The sequence below is a fragment of the Mytilus edulis genome, chromosome 4 (genome assembly GCF_963676685.1).
Source record: "Mytilus edulis chromosome 4, xbMytEdul2.2, whole genome shotgun sequence".
Classification (NCBI taxonomy): Eukaryota; Metazoa; Mollusca; class Bivalvia; order Mytilida; family Mytilidae; genus Mytilus; species Mytilus edulis.
Genome location: NC_092347.1, coordinates 62,789,182 through 62,815,515, shown reverse-complemented (window position 1 = coordinate 62,815,515; position 26,334 = coordinate 62,789,182). Strand labels below are relative to the sequence as shown.

At 33.2% G+C, this 26,334-nt stretch overlaps 1 protein-coding gene and 1 long non-coding RNA gene across 2 annotated transcripts; both read right to left on the bottom strand.

The window, feature by feature from the left end:
- Nucleotides 1-3,494: 3,494 nt before the first annotated feature.
- LOC139520163 (neuroplastin-like) lies at nt 3,495-26,201 on the bottom strand. The gene is made up of 4 exons (XM_071312633.1): nt 26,077-26,201; nt 9,271-9,567; nt 5,177-5,449; nt 3,495-4,287 (listed from the first exon to the last, which is right to left on the bottom strand). Exons 1-4 carry the CDS (start codon nt 26,135-26,137, stop codon nt 4,172-4,174), a joined length of 747 nt encoding a protein of 248 aa, XP_071168734.1. The 5' UTR covers nt 26,138-26,201; the 3' UTR covers nt 3,495-4,171.
- LOC139518498 (uncharacterized) lies at nt 11,154-12,574 on the bottom strand. Its single transcript, XR_011663380.1, has 3 exons — nt 12,194-12,574; nt 11,600-11,679; nt 11,154-11,338 (listed from the first exon to the last, which is right to left on the bottom strand). It is a non-coding gene; the product is annotated as an uncharacterized lncRNA (long non-coding RNA).
- Nucleotides 26,202-26,334: the final 133 nt, after the last annotated feature.

Below are 26,334 nucleotides of genomic sequence, written 5' to 3'. Positions count from 1 at the left end.
AGTAGTATCGTTTTAAGTTTTCCCCCGGTGATGATCTTAGGAATTTAGTAAGTCAATTAGTTCTGTATAAAAATCAGGAGATGTGGTATTATTGCCAATGAGACAACTATCAACCAAAGCCATTTCAAATGAAGTGTATGTAAGAAATTATCTGCAATCGTTCGGCCTTCGACAATGAGAAAACTCTATACCATAAAGTCAGCTATAAAATGTCCCGACATGAAAAATATGAAACGATTTGATTAAGAAAGCTAAAAGCCTAATTTGTAACAAAAACTATTACAAAAAACAAATATGACATACATGAACCAATGACAATTAATAATCTACATGCTTCTTACGTTGGACAGACACATAAAAAAATGTGGCGGCGTGGGACACTGGTATTTTATCAAAGCATAATGTAAGTACAAACAATATATGTGTTATTGGTATTCATATTAAATATTGATTTTGTTATTAGTAAATTAAAAGCAAACTGAATATTATTGTTAAATACATATACACATTCATATATAGAATTGTTTACCAAATGCAATTAAAATGAGTAATACACTTGTATCTTTTAAAACAAAATGTTACATTTTTTATCGTTTGTTTTTGTGTTACATATTTGTGTTTCGTTCATTGTTTGTACATAAAATATGCCGTTAGTTTTCGAGTTTGAATTTTTTACTTTGTCATTTCGGTACCGTTATAGCTGTCTATGTGGTATGGGCTTTGCTCATTAATGAAGGAAGTACAGTGACCTATAGTTGTTATTTGATGTATCATTTGGTCTCTTGTGGAGAGTTGTCCCATCGACAATCATACCACATCACCTTTTTTATATTTAAAAATCAGTTGAAAATGTATATTCATCAGATCGATGCAAAGATCAACAAGAATGTGTCCATAGTACACGGATGCCCCATCCACACTATCATCTTCTATGTACAGTGGACCGTGAAAATAGGGTAAAAACTCCAATTTGGCGTTAAAATTGGAAAGATCATACCATAGGGAACATTTGTTGATTTGACTTCAACGTCATCAAAAACTATCTCGACCAAAAACTTTAACCTGTATGAAGCGGGACAGACGGACGAACGGACGCACAGACCAGAAAACAGAATGTGCAAAAAATGGGGAATAAAAACAGCTAACAAACACATAGAATGAACGTGGCAGGGTGACAACAACAAAAAGACAAAAAAATACAGATGTGAAAGCATTCTCAGTTTATACTGACAGCTAGTTCAAAGCCAATAACAACAAAACAAAATCTTGTATTTTCAAATATTTCGTCTACTTCGTCTTCCTACAAGACGTTTTTTTTTAAAGACTGCTAGTATTTATTATATACCACACCTTCAGTGGTGGATCAAGAACTTTTTAAAATAGGGGCTACTGCCTGCTATAAAAAAAAAAGGGCCCTCTACAGTATTGCTTCAGTGATTCCCTATATATATTCAACAAAAACAAGGTGTCTCGGAGACTAGGTGTTTCAAAACTAGTTGTCTCAGAAACAAAGTGCTTCAGAGACTAGCCGTTTCAGAACTAGGTATCTCGACATTCGTCTCAACTCGGCCGATTCCGTAGAGTAGCGGATTCTACCGAGGATTGCCGAATGGGTATCTCGAGAGACTGTGTCTCAGAACTAGGTGTTTCAGGAACCTATGATTTTTTTAAGCTTGTTCTTATTTAATAGTTGTTGAATGGTTATAATATAATTTTTGAGAAAATCAGTTGTTATGACCTCGGAGACAGTGGAAGGATTAAGGATAGATTGACGTTTTAGTTTTTAGATTACTTTTTAATACAAAGTTAATTGTGTAAATATTGTTGTTTTTCTATTAAGTTTCAAAGTTCAAAGGTTGGTCACGAAGTTTGTAGTAAAACCTCCAAGTTGCAGTTATGTTTTGAGCTAATTAAAAGATTGATATTGGAGTATCTCAGATTCTGTGAAAACGGATACTAACATACAGTTTGTAGGCCAAACACGTTACAAAATTGGTGGCAGCGGTTGGATCTGAGAAACTTCAATATTATATGTATTTATTTTATATTGTTTGACTGTGAGTTAGTTTTCTATTTGTCCTTGCAAGAAGCAACACATTGTTTTGTAAATAAATAGACGGTCAAGTTGTTTAATAAAAGAGTTTTGAAACACTTGTTAGATTTATTCTTCCAAATATGTCCCGATCATACAGAGACGATACAATCTTGTGTGGCCCTCACAATGACGAAACAAGAAATTTGACAAGGGAGTTAGAAAAATTAAACATGGAAATAGGGCGCTTAAGGAATAAAAGTTTTGAAAAGGTGTTTACTTTATCAAATGATAATTCCCTCTGTTCATTAATAAATGACAATTTACTGTAAAATGGGTCCCCTATTCAATAGAATGCGATCCATGTGATAAGCAGTAATATTAAGTTTCTTTTTTGCTTTTCTCCAATTATATTGTGCACCATATTGTTGTAAAATGATGCCCTTTGTGGGTTCTTGATTAGAAATGTTATCTTATCTAATGAGCAATATGGAGCAGAAACGAAAGCAATGAAATTTACATTAATCTCTTTTTATATATCTATATTTATATATGTGGTCCCCCAATGTAATTGAAATAGTGTACTGACATTTGCATTTAATATTTGGACTCGGATTACTATGAGATTAGTGTTTTGATTTCTATTTACTACAGAAAAATGTCTTTTGAATTAAAATTGGTAAAGGAATTTAACAAAGTTTTTTACATCAATAAAGTCAATTCTGTAAAAGGGAACACTTTTTTTCAGTTTAACCGAATTTCCAAGATTTTATTATATTTTGTTTTACTGTTGCAAAATAAAAAATAAATTGTAGGCATTTAATTACTTTCTTCGACCTTCTAACATTTTTCTCGTCTTAAAAATGCATGAAATATTTGTCACTGGACGTTCAACAAATGGAAGTTTTTAACAACATTGACTGGCTATACAGCACTGGACGTTTTCAATCAATCAATCAATCAATCAATCAGATATTTTCTGTCGTTAATTATCTTTTTCGATGGCTTAATTATAGATCTCTTTGTAAGCTCACTCCAAGATATCACTAAAGAAGCACGTCGTCAGTTCAAAAATCGTCATCTATGAAACTACTTTAAACGAATTTGAACCAAACATTGTGTGAATGAGTCTTAGATTGTCGAGTTTATAACTTTATCCAATATTTTGATTTTTTCACAAAAATTACCACCATGTAGAAAAAGACTGAAAAGTGGTTTTAAGTTGACATTGTTAAAATTAGTCAAATGAAAGAAAATCGTTAAAACTCAACTATATTCATTGTGTATTTCCGTTAAAAATTTAGATTTATACACAACTTGAACTTGACATTATTAAAATGCATACCACAAGTAACATGAGTCAGCGTAATTTATGTCTTTTTCTTAAACATGTTATAGCAATCAAAACTAATACAAGTCTTGCACTAGCTAAATGCCTGGCTACAGAAATAACAAAACAATATAGTCATAATAGATAAATTTCTTTTCTATAGAATATCTTTATTTTGCATTTTCAATATACATGCAGATCACTAGGAAATTTTAGGTATATACTAGTAGTCAGAAATAAAATAAAATGAAGCAAACTATGTATAGGAAGGACGAGGGTGCATCATTATTGGCTTTATTGCTGTTTTATTGATGATTCTTATCGATCAGATATGTGAATAGATTCATTTAAGGAATGACTGTAATATTTTTCTGTCTATGAAGAAATAACATAAAAAATTTGGTGCACACTGAATAACGCGCGTAGCGGGTTATTTAACCGTGTGCACCACATTTTTTATGTTATTTCGAATAGACAGAAAAAATATTACAGTCATTTCTTATAATTTAATTCTAAATTTCATTTTAAACCGTAGAAAACCATGAAAAACGTTGATGACGTCACGATCACATGACTAAATTATGTCTATGGACTGATAACAAAATAACGTCAGCCAATCAGAAGACGCGTTACATCCAAAATTAAATTATTGATCGATGTTATCAGAGACATAGACCAGAGACATATATGTCTCTGATGTTATATATATTCTTTGTATATATTTGAGAGCTACCGTCTCAGTTTGCCTATCCTTCCTTCTCCAGCCACGTTCTTCTTTTTTCCTCTTTCAATGTCGGCTAACTTCAATGTCAAGATGATTTCAGGTCTGTTTTCTTTTTGTTGTCTTTACAAAACACTATTATCAAAACAAGACCCAATACTTCAAGCACTATTCCAATAAACGGCCACAAAGGTGCTAATTTTTCTGAAACAAAAACAGCAAAACAACTTGCATTATCCACATTTAAAGACTTTACACCTTTCATGAAGGCTGGTTTTGCAATTATGAAATAGAGAATAATGCGAACATTTGTGTATGTATTGTTACATTACCCAATGCTGGTCATTTGACTGTTTATAGCTTCATAATTTATATTTTACTGCGTTTGTTATTTTTTCCTGCATGGTTTGAACATTGTTTCATACCTTTATAAAATGGTATTTTCAATAAACTTTTCATCATTTCTCCATTGATCTCAATTATTAATTGTGATATTTGAATATATTCTATCAAACCAGCAACAATAATATAAAAAATACACTTAAAAATTCTTCCTTTTATCTCTATGTTTTATGTGTGTGGGTGATCTAGGTCAACATTTTATTAATGATCTACTAATTGTCAGATGAGTAATGGTATCAGATGTACTTTCAATTATTTAAAACAAGGGTACTTTATTAAGCTGCATTTGTTTGCACCTGTCCTAACGGTCAGCCTGATCCTGAATTTCAGAAGTGGCGGGTCCAGGGGGGAGGGGTCCGGGGGTTGGAACCCCCTTTTTGGACGATCAATGCATTTGAATGGAGACATATAGTTGGAATTGTTTTACACTAGTCATTTTGGGGGCCCTGTATAGCTTACTGTTCGATGTGAGCTAGTTTAAGGCATGTTGAAGACCGTATACTTTGACCTATAATCATGATAATGATTTACTTTTACAAATTGTGACTCTAATGGAGAGATGTGTCGTTGGCACTCATACCACATCTCCTTATATCTATGATAAGAGCTAGGCATAACTAGTGCAAATGCTACTTCGCACAACAAATATAGTGTCCTGTAGTTCTTTTTTTTTTATCTGTAATGGTCTTACCTCTTACACGAACCAAAGTTGTAAATGACTTCCTTCCAATACTCCATGATGCAGAGCAAGTATAATGACCTCTGTCCGAAGTTTTTATCGGTGAAATCTGAAGTGAACCATCTTGTTTTCCCTGTGTATTTGACAATACTATTCTATCATCGTTTAGCAATACACCATCTCTGTACCAAGAAACTGTAGATTGGAGAAAACTGGGAACTGGACAGTCTAACATTAAATCTTTGTCTTCTATAAAACTGTATGATTGGTCAAACTTGCTGTTGTCTGAAGAAAATGGATGATGTATTACATTTTTGAATCTTTCGACTTTCATTTTCTGTTAGCTAAAATGACGTGTACAAATACAATATTAGGTCAATGTCACAAAAAAAATCAACTCTCTTGTATGAGGGGGGGCAAGGGGTTTAACTGTTATGCTGTTATGGGGCATTTTAATTCTTTGTTATCTGTTATTCTGAAAATATATTTACTGTTAGCTGTTATTGACTTATTCTTTGTTAGCTGTTATAGGACTATTATCTATTTTGTTATCTGTTATTGTGAGAATGTATTTGCTGTTAACTGTTATTGAAAATTGGAATGCTAGCATTTTGACAGCCAATCTTCCGTAGAATTTGAAGATAATTGAAAATTGTGATTTGAATGGATGATAGTGTCATTGGCGCGCTTACCACATCTTCTTACAATGTATATCTATTGGGGTCTTTCTACTGGTAATATCGGGTGGCCCTGTATTTGCAGAAGAATTTCAGTAACATACATCACATAAACATATTAAAATCAATTGGACCCAGGACCATTCCAGTATATATTATTATTATACTTTGTATTAAATTCCATTGTCTATGAACATGTAGCATTTCGTACAAATTATAATTCACTTAGTTATTTCTTGTAAAATAACTTATAGTATGGATTTTGTTATAAAAAAAGCATTGGTACACCCTATAGATTATTTTTATTCAATGACCACATAATAATCTTGATGATGTATACTGTTACACCACTGTCCCTGATAAGGGGAGGATTGGACACCACCTAGCATGCTAACGTTGACGCAATCACATTCTGTATGTGCCTACTTCCAAGTCAGGAGCCTGGATTCAGTGGTTGTAGTTTGTTACTGTGTTACTAAGTTTTTCGTTCACTATTTTGTGGATAAATAAGGCAGTTAGTTTTCTCCTTTGAATTATTTTACATTACTAAGTGGTATGGGTTTGAATTATGGCTTTTGAAATTATACATATTTTTCTTTTAGCATTTATATTATAAGTGCTACTCCCTCTCTTTTCATTTACATGAAAGTGAACCCTGACCACCATATTTTTAAAAGTTTTTTTAACTGCTTCACATGGCGAAAATTGAAGCTCTGAAACCATTGATGCAAATAAAGATGTGTCTTCAGTTTTATTTTTCGATAAATACCCTTTTTAAAATCCTACAGCTTATCCCATGCTGTACCCAAATTTTCCATATTCTATAATTTCACACAAGATGCATGATTGGTGTTTCACTTGGTGTCATCCAAATTTTCACTAGGTCCACATTCTATTATACTATCAGAATTGTCACTTGAGGCAATTTCTATTATCAGAAGAACCATAACTGGCATGCATGTTTCAGTTACATGTCCTGTCTCAACTGATCTGGGTATTTTTGTATTTTATAAGTAAGTTTTATCAGGAGGTCATTAAATAAAAAAAATATAATTGTGCATAAATTATTTTTTTTATTACTTGTAAAGTATTGCTTTTCAGAAGAAAAAAATCTAAAAATCAAATTGATAATAAAGTGTCACTGGCTGCACTATTTTCAAAAATTAAATAAAAAAACCTAAATCTTTAACAATTGATCCCTCAAATGCCCGAGATTAAAAATATCCCTATATCAAAAACAGAAACTAGTCATTTCGTTCAGAAAAATTCAACAATCATACTATAACTTATTCAGTGTACAAGTTACGGAAAAAAATCAACCAAGGCAGAACTGCCTCAACGACCGAAACGTCTTGTTTACACAAATTACAATTTTCTAGGTCCATGCCACAAGTTATATACTAAGATCTACGAGTCATCTACTGGATTGGTCCTGGGCAGATTTATTTTCATATTTCATTTACTGTTATCTGTTATTATCCCTTTTCAATTCCTTGTTATCTGTTTTTCACCAAATCAATTCACTGTTTTGCTGTTATGGGGACCCCCCTTGCCCCCCCTCTTGTATGAAGCTTGTAGAAATGCGAGGTTATACCGAGTCCTTCAAAGGTTTTGTGTCGATTACAAAACAAAATATTTGTTAGACATTGATCTTATATTGGTTTTTTTATACTATATATTTCGTCGTGTCATGTGTTTTCGTATGTCATATGTTTTCGTATCAACCACATTTCGTCGGTTTCGACTGCATACGCGTACATTGTGGCATGTTTTTCTGTTTCTATATTTAGAACAACAACATCACTACAACTTGATATATTTAAAACATATTCAACGTCGCTTTTTAAAGACGTTAGAACAAATTAAATAAAACTGACCTATTTAGCCATTTTTATTTAATGTAAAAAATAGAGGGCCCTCATGGGGTTTTTGATTATGTGATTACTTGGCCGTTTTTTTTAATGATTATTTGATTATTAAGCCAAATATTTCATGATAATTTGATTACCTAGGACTGTATTTTTAGTTTATGATTATTTGATTACTATTAAATAAGCAAATATTTAATGATTATGTGATTATATTGGCAAAAAAATGGTGATTATGTGATTACTAGGACCCCCCCATGAGGGGCCTCTGTATAGAAGAAGAATCATCGTGTAATGTGTTTTCGTACTAATAACAATTTTCACTGCTTACGGTTTTTACTGTTGAGTTTTTATTTAGGTGTTTACTCAGATTTAAAAAGCATGTCCTGTAGATTGATTTTATGTATCTAGTTTTTTTGTCAATGATTTCTACGATTTTTTACTGTTTCCGATTACTTTGCGACTTTTGTATGTCAAAAAAACGGCGTCATATGTTTTTTTTTCGGATGAAATAAAAATTGGATCAGTACACGGACAGGAAATGACTACAAAATCCGGAAATAAATTTTTTCTAAAGTCGTGGTTCTGGTGATCGCTTGAATCATAAAAAAAGTTATTAAATACTTTTCAGTACTAAAAATTACTAGTAAATAGTGTAAGGTTGGTGTTTCGTGTGATGAAATTTTTAGATTTTGATTAATTTTCAGATTGGCACCTGGTTTGTACAAAATACATTATTTTTTCTAAAATAAAATGCAGTTTTCAAAATTTATGATTAAATATAAAAAGTTAAGACTGTTTTCATCTTCATGTATCAAGGATGTATAAAAAAAAATTGTCAATGAAATATTGAATAGTTGGATTTTGAACAACCATTTTATATAAGAACCCTGCTAATTTTAACTCGATGGTTTGTAATTAAAACGGCCAAAAAAACACATGACAGTCATATGTCTTGAAGATCCGGTGTCTGACTTGCAAAAAACATATCTGGACTTTATTTTTTACCCTTCAGAATCTTTTTCCACAACTATTTTAGTGATGCGTATTTTGAGGCCCCTCATGGGGGGTCCTAGTAATCACATAATCACCATTTTTTTGCCAATATAATCACATAATCATTAAATATTTGCTTATCTTTAGTAATCAAATAATCATAAACAAAAAATACAGTCCTAGGTAATCAAATAATCATGAAATATTTGGCTTAATAATCAAATAATCATTAAAAAAAACGGCCAAGTAATCACATAATCAAAAACCCCATGAGGGCCCTCTATACATAATCATTGACTTCGGTATACACGTGTTCTTCTTGTCACAAAAGCTATTCTTTTCTGATTTTTATCTTGAAAATCAAATAACTCAAACGAATAAGCCGTTGAATTATAACTGTTCAAAATTATTACTGCATGCAAACTCTAAGTTTCGTCCAACGAACAAAAAGACCACACACGTGCATACAGGCATACCCATTATTATAGTACTGAAATAACAGATAAATTTAAGAGAGAATTTTTGAAATAGATCATAGTTCGATAAAATAGTTGTTATACCGTACCTGCCAGAACCATAATCGTAACATTGGACGTCGAATCGTTTGAAATACATGTATATATTCCTCCGTCTGAAATATCTATGGACGATTTTAAAATATTTAGTTTTACAGTTGATGAACTTGCGCTCGCAATGTTATCAGTAACATTTGTCTCAAATCCGACTAATTCTTGTCCATTTTTCCTGAAGATGGGTATTAAACTTTCATTGGTATGGCTATAGATGTATTCACATGTCAGAGAGAAAGAACTTTTTTCAACTGTTTGGAGTAATTCGTTTCCTTCTAATATTCTGGTAGATCCTGGAAAAAAACCAATAAATAAACACTCAAATTATAGACTGCGTTCGATGAAAATAAAAACAATACATGTAAATGAGTTTTTGCAACAGATGAATGGCGATTTCATTTCTCATATTCATTAGATACATATACTCATGTTGGTCTAACACAAATGAAATTACATGGGATTTTCCTTACATTTGTACATAATGATAAATCTAATCAATGACAACCTTTTGGGGTTGTGTGGCTTCTATTCTAAAACTTGGAATCAGCGTGTTTATTAATAAAAGGAGACAAAAAAAGTTTTTAAAAAAATGAGAAAAGTCGGCCAAAGAATAGAGAATAACGGAGTGCTAAATTAATATAGAGAGGAGAGAATATAATGGGTATACCAATAAAAAAAAAAAGGTTTACAAAATTTGGGAATACAAGAACCAGTATCCCTGTCTTCCCCTTCAAGATCCTCCTTAATGATTGTGTCACTATATATATATTTTAAAAGAAACCCATTACTGATTCTTTGACAGACAGAACGACTCTTTATCCAAGAGAACACATGACATAGAAATTAACAACTATAGGTCATCCAATAATGAGCAAAACCCATACCGCGTAATAAACTATAACATGCCCTTCTATGCTATTTTTTTTTTTAATTCCTTAAGTATATAAAATATTGACCAAAATGGCATGGTACAATGACCACAATAACACGGTAAACCAAGTTTCCTATTTGTTTAATGTTTACCATAGAATGAAATTCATAACAGTGTAGCTATGGCCATTCATTGACTGGGGAAAATTAGGTGAACGTTCGTCTGTAATGCCCACTGCTCACGACGTACTTGTCATAGAAATTTAAACTGTGAGGTCACCAAAGGTTCTAAACGCCTAATAAAATAATTAAAAATACTAATCAGAAATAAACTTTGTAATTTGAAAATAAATAAAAATGGCCTTCAACACTCTAAAAATTGTGTTTAGAGCCTAAACACTTTCCTAAACACATTGATGAAACCGATTTTTGACATGTTTTAAATCTAAACACGTTTAATATTTGATGTGCTAACAGCCTAAACGTGTCAAGCTATAAAATGCTTAGACTGTAAACATGTTTAATTATAAAGTGTTTAGACCAGAAACATGTTTAGCTGAAAAGTGCTTAGACTGTTAACATGTTTAACTATGAAGTGTTTTATCTGGAAACATGTTTAGCTGTGAAGTGTTTTGTCTGAAAAAACATTTATCTGTGAAGTGTTTTGAATGTAAACATGTTTAGACCATATAGTGTCGGAAAGCTAGACTGTCAAACGTTTTTTAATACATGGTAGCTTTTAATAAAACAGGTTCTCATACCATCACAAAAAAAAGAGCCAATGCATCAAACTAACAACATGGAATTTCCATTTCAAATTCAATGCGACCAATAACTTTTCAATCCTAATGAGTGTTTCTTTACTTCAATTCACATCCTTTGACGATTGTTATTCTTCGTAGAATAGTAATTGCCATGTTCTAGAAACTTTTGAAATGTAATTATAATAACACTTCTGTAACATCTAGCTTTAAAAACAAAATCACAACATATAAAACAAATGAATTAATGTTACTAGTATTATTTATTTCAGTTAATCATTGAACAGTCAAACATTAATTCATAACAAGGTACATGTACATAATATTGTTAATGACCACCCCTACTACAATTTGAAACTGTCCTGTTTTCATTTTACAGGACAATAAGCCATGGCACTTCTTTTTTCTTAGATCCTAACTGCTGGTCATTGGCCTGGAATATAGAAAAAAAATGATAAGCAACTTAGTAGAATACATTTTAAAATATAAGTTTACGAAATACATCACCAAAAAGTAATAGCAGGATTTATGATCTATATATATATATATATATATATATATAAAAGCATACATTTACTGATGTATCAATTGATTTAATATAAAACTTCTTTTCATGCTTAACATTTTTCATTAAATTTGTTCAAATAGTCTACATATTGGAATTTTAAAAATCAAATACACTTTTGATTCTTACCTTGCAACAGATTTGTCACTGTTCTTATCTCCTCTTGTAGCATGTCAAGACAGACATTGATTTATTCTGCTCTCAGCAATCTAGAATAAAACAGTACATGAATATAAATCATAAGAAAAGCAAAACCTCTTTTAACTATTGAAATAAACAAGCATAATTCTTATATTTTGGAGAAAAGTGTTGATTCTCCATTTCGGAAGTAGTTACAAAAATAATGAACTCGAAATGACACTGGCTTTGCAAATGATGCACCTCATCCTAGTGAGATTCGGTAGATTCCGTTACCCTCCCTGTTACACCATAATCTGCCGAGGAGTACCGAGTATCCTCGCAAACTCCTTTTTCCAATCACATTAATCAAATAAAAATGAAAACTTGCATGATTGAACATTAAACAACTCTTTATATCTTTACACAAGATAATTTGAACTCCTACAAGCACTGACTGCAAGGTTTCGTGAGATGGTACCCCATCCCCTTTTTTCTCCTGCATTGGTTATAAGGTAGTGTACTTGTAAATAATGCTTATAATTGTCAATAATCATTTACAATTGGCAGTACAAAATAAAAGACAGTATAATCATAACTCCTTACCTTTCTAAAATAGTCAAGTTATGGTCAATTATGGTCAGTAGTAAACAGCATGGTCTTTGACTTCGGGTTCTTTGTTTCGTCCTCCCGCTCAAAAATTATCACGTGATATGAATGCCGTCTTCAGCCTAAACGTGTTGTAATTCTAAACATGTTTAGGAAAGTGTCTAAATATTGAAAGTGCTTAGAATTAAAACACGTTTAGCTTCATAAACTTGACGAAGCAGCTAAACATGTTTAGCACAGCAACATGTTTACTGCCAAGTGCTGAGAGCTAAAACATGTTTACTGCGAAGTGCTGAGAGCCAAAACATGTTTATTTTTTTATGTTTAGAAATTAAACACTTTCCTAAGCACATAAGTCTTACAACACGTTTAAATTCTAAGCACAATTTTTACAGTGAACACGGAGTCTTGGCTCCCATCGAACAGCAAGCTATAAAGGTTGAATACTTAAAATTCTTTACCTGATTTTTTGTTATGGTTTGACCATCAATTTTCCTAATATGATATCGCACGTTCTTTCAGATTATTTTTTTTACTTAATTGGCTTTAAAAGTTACAATGCATGATGTCGTCTGTTTATGTAGTTCATATGTGTTTTTCGTTTCTCGTTGGTTTTCCCGTTTGAATGGTTTTACACTAGTAGTTTTGGGGCCCTCTATAACTTGCTGTTCGGTGTGAGCCAAGGCTCCGTGTTGCAGGTCGTACCTTGACCTATAATGGTTTACTTTTATGAATTATTACTTGGGAGGAGAGTTGTCTCATTGGCATGACTCATACCACATCTTCCTATATCTATCTATATCTATACTTTTTTGTTCAACAAAAGAATACATCACAAGAATATAAGTTTTGTGAGAAACGTGAGAAATTGTGTTGGACTTGAAGATAAGGCAAAGTGACAAATATCTGAAAGTATGAATCGTTTTATGGTATTAAACAAAGAAATCAAATGATTTTTTAATTATCCAGAACTCTTCACAAACAAAACCCACATGTATACGCATTGAATAAATAGTAGGCCATTCTTAAATGATCACACCGTAGAAGTAGTTGTGCTCTTAATCAATGAGATATTTTGTGAATTAACCTCATCAACTTAATAGTTTTTTTTACAATGGATAAACCTATTTTTTTATTATTATTAAATAATATCATCTCTGAATATTATTATTCTTATAAATGACACGGTTGTATGTGATGATTATAATAAATATTTAAAACAAATTCCTTTCAAGCTTTGTAAAAAGAAAGTTTCATTTTATGTATCGGAATGTGTAACAAGTGAATATTTCAATCCCCACTGGAAGGCCTCTGACAGACTGGGTGAGCATAAAATCATAGCCGTTGACAAACAAGTTACAACCTACAAACGTTTTACTGTCGACCACACTGTTATGCAATTAATTCTAAATGGAAAACTGTATAGTACCAAATGGTGAAATTTCGGTCAGGATATTCCAATTTGTATTATCGACAAAAACATACAAAATGTAATGGGGAAATAAAGCATTTTCCTCGCGGAAGTCCATTCAAATCAATTCAAAAATTTTATTGTTTAAATATTCAAACAAATGGATTGGACAAAGGCTCAGCCTATATAAATCCTTTCCCATACAAGATTGATAAATAACGTTCGTTTGCATGTAACATAAAGTCTCACAGAGAGTTTAAAGCGAAGGGACCATGCCCCCCCCCCCAATTTAAACCTAGAGTTTACTTCAAAAACATTTAGTATAATTTGATGGACCCTCAGTCGGTTTACTAGTGAATGGAATACTCTGAGAGAGATTTAGAATGAAATTCAAAACAGTGTGGCTGTGGCCATTGATTGACACATTGAATTCATCCATTGACTGGGACAATTTACGTGAACGTTTGTCTGTAACGACCACTGTTCACGACGTACCTACGATAGACATTTAAACTGTGGGGTCACCAAAGGTTTCTTAACGCCTTTAATTATAAAATAATTCGAAAAGTTAATCAGGAATAACCTTTATGTTTTGATTTATATAATTGATATAAATCAAAACATCGTGTTATTTCTGGTTGATTTTTCGAATTACTTTATTAAGGTGTTGAGAACCTTTGGTGACCCCATAGTTTAAGTGTCTTTAAAAAGTACATAGTGAGCAGTTGTCGTTACATACAAACGTTCACCTAAATTGTCCCAGTCAATGGATGAATTTAATGTGTCAATCAATGGCCACAGCCACACTGTTTTGAATTTCATTATAAATCAAAACATAAAGGTTATTCCTGATTATTTTTTTGAATTATTTTATAATTAAAGGCGTTAAGAAACCTTTGGTGACCCCACAGTTTAAATGTCTATCGTAGGTACGTCTTGAGTAGTGGTCGTTACATACAAACGTTCACCTAAATTGTCCCAGTCAATGGATGAATTTAATGTGTCAAGCCATGGCGGCTATTGGTACTTTACGGAACGGAACGGAACGGAACGGAACGGAAAAGAATTTCATTTAAGGTATCCAAAGGGGGCATTTATCAAAATTTCGAAAAATCTTTAAAACAAAACAAACTTTAAAATTTCTGTGTTTTACGGTTTTCCATATACAAATAACACAAATGTATACTTAATCTCATCTTCACAAGTGAAATGTGTAATAATGTATAACATCGGGAAATATTCTGTAGATGAATATGTCGGATTGTCCTGATAAATTATCATGAAATTAACGCATTTGCAAGTCATGCATTATGATATCTAGACTGACCTCACGTCGTCCTTGATTAGAGACAGTGATCAAAATGAATCTGATTTAAACTTTTTAATTTATTTTTCCGTTCCGTTCCGTTCCGCAAAGTACCAATTGCTCTGAGGAATTGGTATTTAACGGAAAAAACGGAAACAGACATCTTTAAAGTAATTAAAGCAGTATGATAAAAAAAAATTGTCTGACACCTCTTTTTGCACGAGTGGTATGTGTTTTAGATAGCATTTTCGACTTGATCAATAATAAAAAATTTAACACAAAGGCAGGTTACACAAAAAGTCTTTCTCCTTCCATCGGTAATTATATTTTAAAAAAGAGGCCTTCAACAGCCCGTTCCGACGATGATTAGAGACAGTGATCAAGTTGAATCTGATGTAAACTTTTTAATTTATTTTTCCGTTCCGTTCCGTTCCGTTCCGCAAAGTACCAATTGCTCTGAGGAATTGGTATTTAACGGAAAAAACGGAAACAGACATCTTTAATGTAATTAAAGCAGTATGATAAAAAAAAATTGTCTGACACCTCTTTTTGCATGAGTGGTATGTGTTTTAGATAGCATTTTCGACTTGATCGATAATAAAAAATTTAACACAAAGGCAGGTTACACAAAAAGTCTTTCTCCTTCCATCGGTAATTATATTTTAAAAAAGAGGCCTTCACAGCCCGTTCCGACGATGATTAGAGACAGTGATCAAGTTGAATCTGATGTAAACTTTTTAATTTATTTTTCCGTTCCGTTCCGTTCCGCAAAGTACCAATTGCTCTGAGGAATTGGTATTTAACGGAAAAAACGGAAACAGACATCTTTAATGTAATTAAAGCAGTATGATAAAAAAAATTGTCTGACACCTCTTTTTGCATGAGTGGTATGTGTTTTAGATAGCATTTTCGACTTGATCAATAATAAAAAATTTAAGGCAGGTTACACAAAAAGTCTTTCTCCTTCCATCGGTAATTATATTTTAAAAAAGGGGCCTTCAACAGCCCGTTCCGACGATGATTAGAGACAGTGATCCAGTTGAATCTGATGTAAACTTTTTAATTTATTTTTCCGTTCCGTTCCGTTCCGCAAAGTACTAATTGCTCTGAGGAATTGGTATTTAACGGAAAAAACGGAAACAGACATCTTTAATGTAATTAAAGCAGTATGATAAAAAAAAATTGTCTGACACCTCTTTTTGCACGAGTGGTATGTGTTTTAGATAGCATTTTCGACTTGATCAATAATAAAAAAATTAACACAAAGGCAGGTTACACAAAAAGTCTTTCTCCTTCCATCGGTAATTATATTTTAAAAAAGAGGCCTTCAACAGCCCGTTCCGACGATGATTAGAGACAGTGATCAAGTTGAATCTGATGTAAACTTTTTAATTTATTTTTCCGTTCCGTTCCGTTCCGCAAAGTACCAATTGCTCTGAGGAATTGGTATTTAACGGAAAAAACGGAAACAGACATCTTTAATGTAATTAAAGCAGTATGATAAAAAAAAATTGTCTGACACCTCTTTTTGCATGAGTGGTATGTGTTTTAGATAGCATTTTCGACTTGATCAATAATAAAAAATTTAACACAAAGGCAGGTTACACAAAAAGTCTTTCTCCTTCCATCGGTAATTATATTTTAAAAAAGAGGCCTTCAACAGCCCGTTCCGACGATGATTAGAGACAGTGATCAAGTTGAATCTGATGTAAACTTTTTAATTTATTTTTCCGTTCCGTTCCGTTCCGCAAAGTACCAATTGCTCTGAGGAATTGGTATTTAACGGAAAAAACGGAAACAGACATCTTTAATGTAATTAAAGCAGTATGATAAAAAAAATTGTCTGACACCTCTTTTTGCATGAGTGGTATGTGTTTTAGATAGCATTTTCGACTTGATCAATAATAAAAAATTTAAGGCAGGTTACACAAAAAGTCTTTCTCCTTCCATCGGTAATTATATTTTAAAAAAGGGGCCTTCAACAGCCCGTTCCGACGATGATTAGAGACAGTGATCCAGTTGAATCTGATGTAAACTTTTTAATTTATTTTTCCGTTCCGTTCCGTTCCGCAAAGTACTAATTGCTCTGAGGAATTGGTATTTAACGGAAAAAACGGAAACAGACATCTTTAATGTAATTAAAGCAGTATGATAAAAAAAAATTGTCTGACACCTCTTTTTGCACGAGTGGTATGTGTTTTAGATAGCATTTTCGACTTGATCAATAATAAAAAAATTAACACAAAGGCAGGTTACACAAAAAGTCTTTCTCCTTCCATCGGTAATTATATTTTAAAAAAGAGGCCTTCAACAGCCCGTTCCGACGATGATTAGAGACAGTGATCAAGTTGAATTTGATGTAAACTTTTTAATTTATTTTTCCGTTCCGTTCCGTTCCGCAAAGTACCAATTGCTCTGAGGAATTGGTATTTAACGGAAAAAACGGAAACAGACATCTTTAATGTAATTAAAGCAGTATGGTGCTAAAATATAGAGCTGGAATATTCATTTTCATATTTGCCTAAGCTAGCACATTTTTAATTAGCCATTGTTGTTCTCTTACATCACTACCCTCTAACAGTGCACACACATTTTGATTTTTTATTGTACTGAATCTGGTATTTCTGTCACTTTTGACTGAAGTTTAACCATTCCTTTTGAGAAAAAATAAGAAATAACAGATAGGGGTTAACACTGTCAAATGCCATTTCACTGATTATTCTAATATACTATCCATACAGATCTGTGTCCACACTTGTAACAATGACAATAAATTCTTTTCATATTGAGTCTTGTATATATCTATAATACTAAAATTACGAGGTCCAATTTGTCAGCCGTCATCACGTAAAAACGACGAATCACAGAATTCAACTTTATATATAACTAATATAGTACAAAGGTGTAGATTAAAAATTACACCACTCCAGGCCCTTTTGTTTTCCACGTAATTAATATTGCCAATAATTAAGAAGTTCCGGGTAGAGTCCGCTACCGATACCAATAGTATAGTTACCTGTTACCTATTACCTTATCTGTACGTTCCGCATCTGACAGGCGCACCACCAAACGTTGTATTCAGGATTACTATGCTATATACACGGGTCATAACCACAGGGTTGACACTACTAAATTGTCAAATTGTTACCTATTGTAGTATTTTAATCAGTAACACTTTCTAAGATAACAATACGAATACTAAAAATCTGGACTAAAAATAAGGCGTATAGGTACAGTTTTCAATTTGTTAGTGGGCATGACGTAAAACAGCGAAGCAAAGAATTCAACTTTATTTATAACTTATATAGGACAATGCTGTTGATTAAAAAATATTCCATTCCAGGACCTTTTGTTTTCCAAATAATTAATATTATTGTTTCAGTTCGACGGGTTCAAACAGAAAGACTTGAAAGCAGAGAAAAACTGTGTATCTTATAATCGGCATGACTTTATCAGATGACAATACTAATACTAAAATAAGGCTTGCGCATAGTTATATACTTTAATTCAGTCACGGACCCGTGATATCACGGGTGTGTTCTAGTATATATATATATATATATATGTTACTCTCTCAAACGTGTCCATCCCCCCAAACGTGTCCGATTCGCCAAAACGTGTCCATTTCGCCGTATCGTGTCCAATGTTGTCCTTCGCACAAAAGTGTCCAATTTTTATCTCGCCGAAACGTGTCCGATGAAGAACGTCCGCCGAAACGTGTCCATTTTATAACGCCAAAACGTTCCAAAACTTTTAGTGCTAAAACATCCCCATGGACGCCAACAAGACAACAATCCATCGAAACCCAAATATTGTACACACAATACACTATATAAGGACACCTCATCAAAAATATACAGTTTTCTTTGCAAGACATTTTGTTAATTTCTTAGGCAGCAACCATTTGATTTTCGGGGGGGGGGGGGGGGGGGGGCTATGGTTTTTTTTCTGTGCAAACTTTTTTTTCGCCTTTGGCGAAGAACAATCTATTTTTTTAGCGACAAACCGAAAACAATTTTTCTCTAATTTTTGTGCTATTTTCACATTTCCTGACCGTTGTGAGAAAAATATTTCTCCTCACTAGTGAAAAATCTGTTCTCGGCAAATGATTAGTCGAAATTTGATTATGACGTCAAAATGTTTTGTTCTCTTCTCAATTTTCCTATTGTGACGTCATGAAAAAAGGCGACCTTGCCTGATGACGTCGCATATAAAGAGCACAATTTTCTGAAAATCTTTGAAAAAGAACGATAAAAAGCAGATTCCGACACTATAACTCGCGCTTTAAATAATAAAATTTAACTGTCTCGAGTGGAGAAATATCGTAATACACTTGTTGCAGTGTAAGAATCTATATTTTTCTTTCAATTTTAGCATTACATATAGTGGCAGCTGAGGGTGAAACAAACAATTTTTTTTTCTCAGGGACCAAAACAAATTATTTTTTTTTCACCAAAACCTGGAAACAAACTTTTTTTTTAGCCCCCCCCCCCCCCCCCCCCCCCCCCCCCCCAGAAAATCAAATGGTTGCTGCCTTATCTTCCAGTGGCAAATATCTTATGCATATTGTAAACTAATATAGTTTTTAGAAATATAAAAATGTGGTTGATTAGGAATAATATTAATTTTATAATAGTAGAAATGAAAACCACACCATGCAGATACAAGTATGACAAAAATACTAGTCATAGCACATATTAAGGGATAACTTTTTAAATATCATTCGTATCTGGTTGTAAATTCGAATAGGTAAAAGTGTTATCAAATATAGCGTATAACGACTTACTTTGAATCAGGAAAAATATATTTTTCACAGTATTTACTTACTTTTTTAGCAATTGAAACTACAAAATGTACTACTATGGTTGACAATTTAAAAGGAAGAAAAATAGCATTATACCCGAACCCTAACACTGTCCCTAACTCTTCAAATCACCCTAACTCTTAACCTTACCCATACCCTAACCATACGGCACACGAAGTCACTCATTGACTCGGCCTACAGTGCTAGATCAATCTTTGACACAGCCTACGGCGCTAGATGGCACGTTGGCGCAGACTTCGACACTAGATGGCAACTGTTTAAACAGTTTTTGTATATCATAATGTTGAATTGTTCATATGGCGACTTTTGGAGGTGAAATTAACGTCAACTTAATATCAATCAACTGGCAGTTGGGAAAAAAAACATTCTGTAAAATTAAACCAATGGAGCTTTCAAATTGTCGACCTGTCAACCTGTAATCCTTTCGACTTGTCAATCTGTCAAATTTGCAATCTGTCGACCTGTCAACATAACCGACTTATGTACACATTAACTGATTTACTACTCTATTCTTCCAATTGAACTACAATCCATATATTCTACTTGACCCAACATGTGTGCTAGATGGCACATTGACACAGCCTACGGCTCTAAATGGCACATTGACACAGCCTATCTTGTAATTGATATTAGGCAGGCGTTACCTGATGAGCTCCCGGATTTTTTTAAGAAATCTTCCATTCAACAATTATCAATATTGTTAACAAAGGTTGCGAACAAATCCAGGGACGAAACTATGTATCTTGGGACGATTGAACCCTTTTGTCATAGCGCGAATATGAGTGAGTACATCCGGAAATTGAAAACGTGTAAGTGGACCATTTTACAGAAAATGATAGCAATTGGTATTTTGCGGAACGGAACGGAAATCAGATTCAACTTGATCACTGTTTCTAATCATCTTCGGAAGGCCCCTTTTTTTAATTTATAATTACCAATGGAAGTAGAAAGACCTTTTGTCTAACCTGTCTTTGTGTTATTTTTTATACGTCCGTCAATTTTGACGGGACGTATTATGGTATACAAATGTCCAGTGTCCGTCCGTCCGTCCGTCTGTCCGTCTGTCCGGTGTAAACATGTCGCACCGTAACTTGAGAACGACTTATCCAAATTTCATGAAACTTAACATAGTTGTTTCTTATGATGGTAAAATGATCTGTATACTTTTTTGTGAAAATAAGATTACAACTTTTTGAGTTACGGCACTTTGTAACTAAAACAGGGGTGTGTTTTTTTCACATGTCGCACCGTATCTCAAAAACGATTCTTGATTATGGCTTAAAACTTTAAATACTTCTTAGTTATATTAATCTTAATATCTGTATACTTTTTGGTGATGATTCAAAATTATATTTTTGAGTTATTGAGTATTTTGTAAAAAAAAAAAGGGGGGGGGGGGTTTACATGTCGCACCATATCTCAAAAACGATTTATGATTATTGCTTAAAACTTTACACACTTCTTTGTTATATTAATCTAAAGATCTGTATACTTTTTGGTGATGATTCATTTTTATATTTTCGAGTTATTGAGTTTATTGTAAAAAAAAAGAGGTTTTTTTTCACATGTTGCGCTGTATCTCTGTTGCTTAAAACTTAACAGGCTAATGTTGCGTCGGGTTTCCAAATACATCTTGTACAATCTTCCTATTGAGCGGGAATAAGGAATGATTCAGGATATACTAAGCATGACATCCTGTACAACCCTGTGTTATTCAAAAAAGATTTATGTTTTTTCACAAGACGACGGGCGTATCATGCGCTCATGGCGCAGCTGTTTATTTAAATATTGATCAAGTCGAAATGCTATCTAAAACACTTACCACTCATTCAAAAAAGAAGGGTCTGACTTGTTTTTATCATACTGCTTTAATTACATTAAAGATGTCTGTTTCCGTTTTTTCCGTTAAATACCAATTCCTCAGAGCAATTGGTACTTTGCGGAACGGAACGGAACGGAAAAATAAATTAAAAAGTTTAAATCAGATTCAACTTGATCACTGTCTCTAATCATCGTCGGAACGGGCTGTTGAAGGCCTCTTTTTTAAAATATAATTACCGATGGAAGGAGAAAGACTTTTTGTGTAACCTGCCTTTGTGTTAAATTTTTTATTATTGATCAAGTCGAAAATGCTATCTAAAACACATACCACTCATGCAAAAAGAGGTGTCAGACAATTTTTTTTTATCATACTGCTTTAATTACATTAAAGATGTCTGTTTCCGTTTTTTCCGTTAAATACCAATTCCTCAGAGCAATTGGTACTTTGCGGAACGGAACGGAACGGAAAAATAAATTAAAAAGTTTACATCAGATTCAACTTGATCACTGTCTCTAATCATCGTCGGAACGGGCTGTTGAAGGCCCCTTTTTTAAAATATAATTACCGATGGAAGGAGAAAGACTTTTTGTGTAACCTGCCTTTGTGTTAAATTTTTTATTATTGATCAAGTCGAAAATGCTATCTAAAACACATACCACTCATGCAAAAAGAGGTGTCAGACAATTTTTTTTTATCATACTGCTTTAATTACATTAAAGATGTCTATTTCCGTTTTTTTTCCGTTAAATACCAATTCCTCAGAGCAATTGGTACTTTGCGGAACGGAAAAATAAATTAAAAAGTTTACATCAGATTCAACTGGATCACTGTCTCTAATCATCGTCGGAACGGGCTGTTGAAGGCCTCTTTTTTAAAATATAATTACCGATGGAAGGAGAAAGACTTTTTGTGTAACCTGCCTTTGTGTTAAATTTTTATACGACCGCAAATTTTGAAAAAATTTTCGTCGTATATTGCTATCACGTTGGCGTCTGCGTCGTCGTCGTCGTCCGGCGTCCGAATACTTTTAGTTTTCGCACTCTAACTTTAGTAAAAGTGAATGGAAATCTATGAAATTTTAACACAAGGTTTATGACCACAAAAGGAAGGTTGGTATTGATTTTGGGAGTTTTGGTCCCAACATTTTAGGAATTAGGGGCCAAAAAGGGCCCAAATAAGCATTTTCTTGGTTTTCGCACTATAACTTTAGTTTAAGTTAATAGAAATCTATGAAATTTTGACACAAGGTTTATGACCACAAAAGAACGGTTGGGATTGATTTTGGAAAAAGAGGTGTCAGACAATTTTTTTTATAATACTGCTTTAATTACATTAAAGATGTCTATTTCCGTTTTTTTCCGTTAAATACCAATTCCTCAGAGCAATTGGTACTTTGCGGAACGGAACGGAACGGAAAAATAAATTAAAAAGTTTACATCAGATTCAACTGGATCACTGTCTCTAATCATCGTCGGAACGGGCTGTTGAAGGCCTCTTTTTTTAAAATATAATTACCGATGGAAGGAGAAAGACTTTTTGTGTAACCTGCCTTTGTGTTAAATTTTTATACGACCGCAAATTTTGAAAAAAAATTCGTCGTATATTGCTATCACGTTGGCGTCTGCGTCGTCGTCGTCGTCCGGCGTCCGAATACTTTTAGTTTTCGCACTCTAACTTTAGTAAAAGTGAATGGAAATCTATGAAATTTTAACACAAGGTTTATGACCACAAAAGGAAGGTTGGTATTGATTTTGGGAGTTTTGGTCCCAATATTTTAGGAATTAGGGGCCAAAAAGGGCCCAAATAAGCATTTTCTTGGTTTTCGCACTATAACTTTAGTTTAAGTTAATAGAAATCTATGAAATTTTGACACAAGGTTTATGACCACAAAAGAACGGTTGGGATTGATTTTGGAAAAAGAGGTGTCAGACAATTTTTTTTTATCATACTGCTTTAATTACATTAAAGATGTCTATTTCCGTTTTTTTCCGTTAAATACCAATTCCTCAGAGCAATTGGTACTTTGCGGAACGGAACGGAACGGAAAAATAAATTAAAAAGTTTACATCAGATTCAACTGGATCACTGTCTCTAATCATCGTCGGAACGGGCTGTTGAAGGCCTCTTTTTTAAAATATAATTACCGATGGAAGGAGAAAGACTTTTTGTGTAACCTGCCTTAAATTTTTTATTATTGATCAAGTCGAAAATGCTATCTAAAACACATACCACTCATGCAAAAAGAGGTGTCAGACAATTTTTTTTATCATACTGCTTTAATTACATTAAAGATGTCTGTTTCCTTTTTTTCCGTTAAATACCAATTCCTCAGAGCAATTGGTACTTTGCGGAACGGAACGGAACGGAAAAATAAATTAAAAAGTATACATCAGATTCAACTTGATCACTGTCTCTAATCATCGTCGGAACGGGCTGTTGAAGGCCCTGTTTTTAAAATATAATTACCCATGGAAGGAGAAAGACTTTTTGTGTAACCTGCCTTTGTGTTAAATTTTTTATTATTGATCAAGTCGAAAATGCTATCTAAAACACATACCACTCATGCAAAAAGAGGTGTCAGACAATTTTTTTTATCATACTGCTTTAATTACATTAAAGATGTCTGTTTCCGTTTTTTCCGTTAAATACCAATTCCTCAGAGCAATTGGTACTTTGCGGAACGGAACGGAACGGAAAAATAAATTAAAAAGTTTAAATCAGATTCAACTTGATCACTGTCTCTAATCATCGTCGGAACGGGCTGTTGAAGGCCTCTTTTTTAAAATATAATTACCGATGGAAGGAGAAAGACTTTTTGTGTAACCTGCCTTTGTGTTAAATTTTTTATTATTGATCAAGTCGAAAATGCTATCTAAAACACATACCACTCATGCAAAAAGAGGTGTCAGACAATTTTTTTTTATCATACTGCTTTAATTACATTAAAGATGTCTGTTTCCGTTTTTTCCGTTAAATACCAATTCCTCAGAGCAATTGGTACTTTGCGGAACGGAACGGAACGGAAAAATAAATTAAAAAGTTTACATCAGATTCAACTTGATCACTGTCTCTAATCATCGTCGGAACGGGCTGTTGAAGGCCCCTTTTTTAAAATATAATTACCGATGGAAGGAGAAAGACTTTTTGTGTAACCTGCCTTTGTGTTAAATTTTTTATTATTGATCAAGTCGAAAATGCTATCTAAAACACATACCACTCGTGCAAAAAGAGGTGTCAGACAATTTTTTTTTATCATACTGCTTTAATTACATTAAAGATGTCTGTTTCCGTTTTTTCCGTTAAATACCAATTCCTCAGAGCAATTGGTACTTTGCGGAACGGAACGGAACGGAAAAATAAATTAAAAAGTTTAAATCAGATTCATTTTGATCACTGTCTCTAATCAAGGACGACGTGAGGTCAGTCTAGATATCATAATGCATGACTTGCAAATGCGTTAATTTCATGATAATTTATCAGGACAATCCGACATATTCATCTACAGAATATTTCCCGATGTTATACATTATTACACATTTCACTTGTGAAGATGAGATTAAGTATACATTTGTGTTATTTGTATATGGAAAACCGTAAAACACAGAAATTTTAAAGTTTGTTTTGTTTTAAAGATTTTTCGAAATTTTGATAAATGCCCCCTTTGGATACCTTAAATGAAATTCTTTTCCGTTCCGTTCCGTTCCGTTCCGTTCCGTAAAGTACCAATAGCCATCAATGGCCACAGCCACACTGTTTTGAATTTCATTCTATGTACGTTTCTTATGATAAAAGGTAGCACTCTATTAAAGAGGAATGCATAGACTTTTTTTCATATTACCAGACTCACTGTGACAAAAATGATTTATCTTTAGAACTTATATACATGTTCACACAATATCAATATATTACAGTACAGCTATTTAATTTTTACCACCTACATTCATAACATTTTCTATGATATATATTGTATTCAATAGATGCGTGTTTTGTCTACAAAAGACTTATCAGTGACGCTCGAATCCAAAAGAGTTAAAAAGGTAAAATAAAGTACGAAGTTGAAGAGCATTGAGAACTAAAAATTCCTAAAAGTTAAGGTAACAGTGGCGGATCCAGGGGGGGGGTCCGGGGGTGCGCACCCCCCCTTTATTTTTGCCGATCAATGCATTTGTATCGGGACATATGTTTTGCACCCCCCCTTTTGCCCTGGGTGGCCTGGGTTAGCACCCCCCCCCCCCCCTTTTGAAAATTCCTGCATCCGCCCCTGGGTAATATATATTCCTGATATAGAAAAGCCTTAGTATTTCTAAAATGTAAAATTAGACAAGTAGTCTACATAAGTACACAATGAGAATGATTTGCAGTTGGTATAAAGAACTTAAAGAAGGTCTATTGTCATTTCCGCCATGTAAGGAAAATGATATGTTTCTTGTTTTTTCTAGGTCAGTAACCTTGAGCACATATATATATATAAAAGTCGCGGTACTATTAACTTGGTTTCTAAAAAACATCGTCTTACCTGAAATACTAGTAAATAATCTTAAAAGCCATAGAAGAGACTGCAGACTTCTCGTTTGCATGGTGTTTAATTTACATTATCTGACAACCTTGAATTAACGATAGCCGGAAACAATAAGTACGAGGACGGATATTATAATTGTTAAGTTTATAAAATCGCAAATAATTTATGATTGTAGTACTAATCCAGTAATTAGTACTTCGGTTTAATATCCCGTGGTGAGATAACGACAGCTTGTATGGGAATTGACACGGTCAC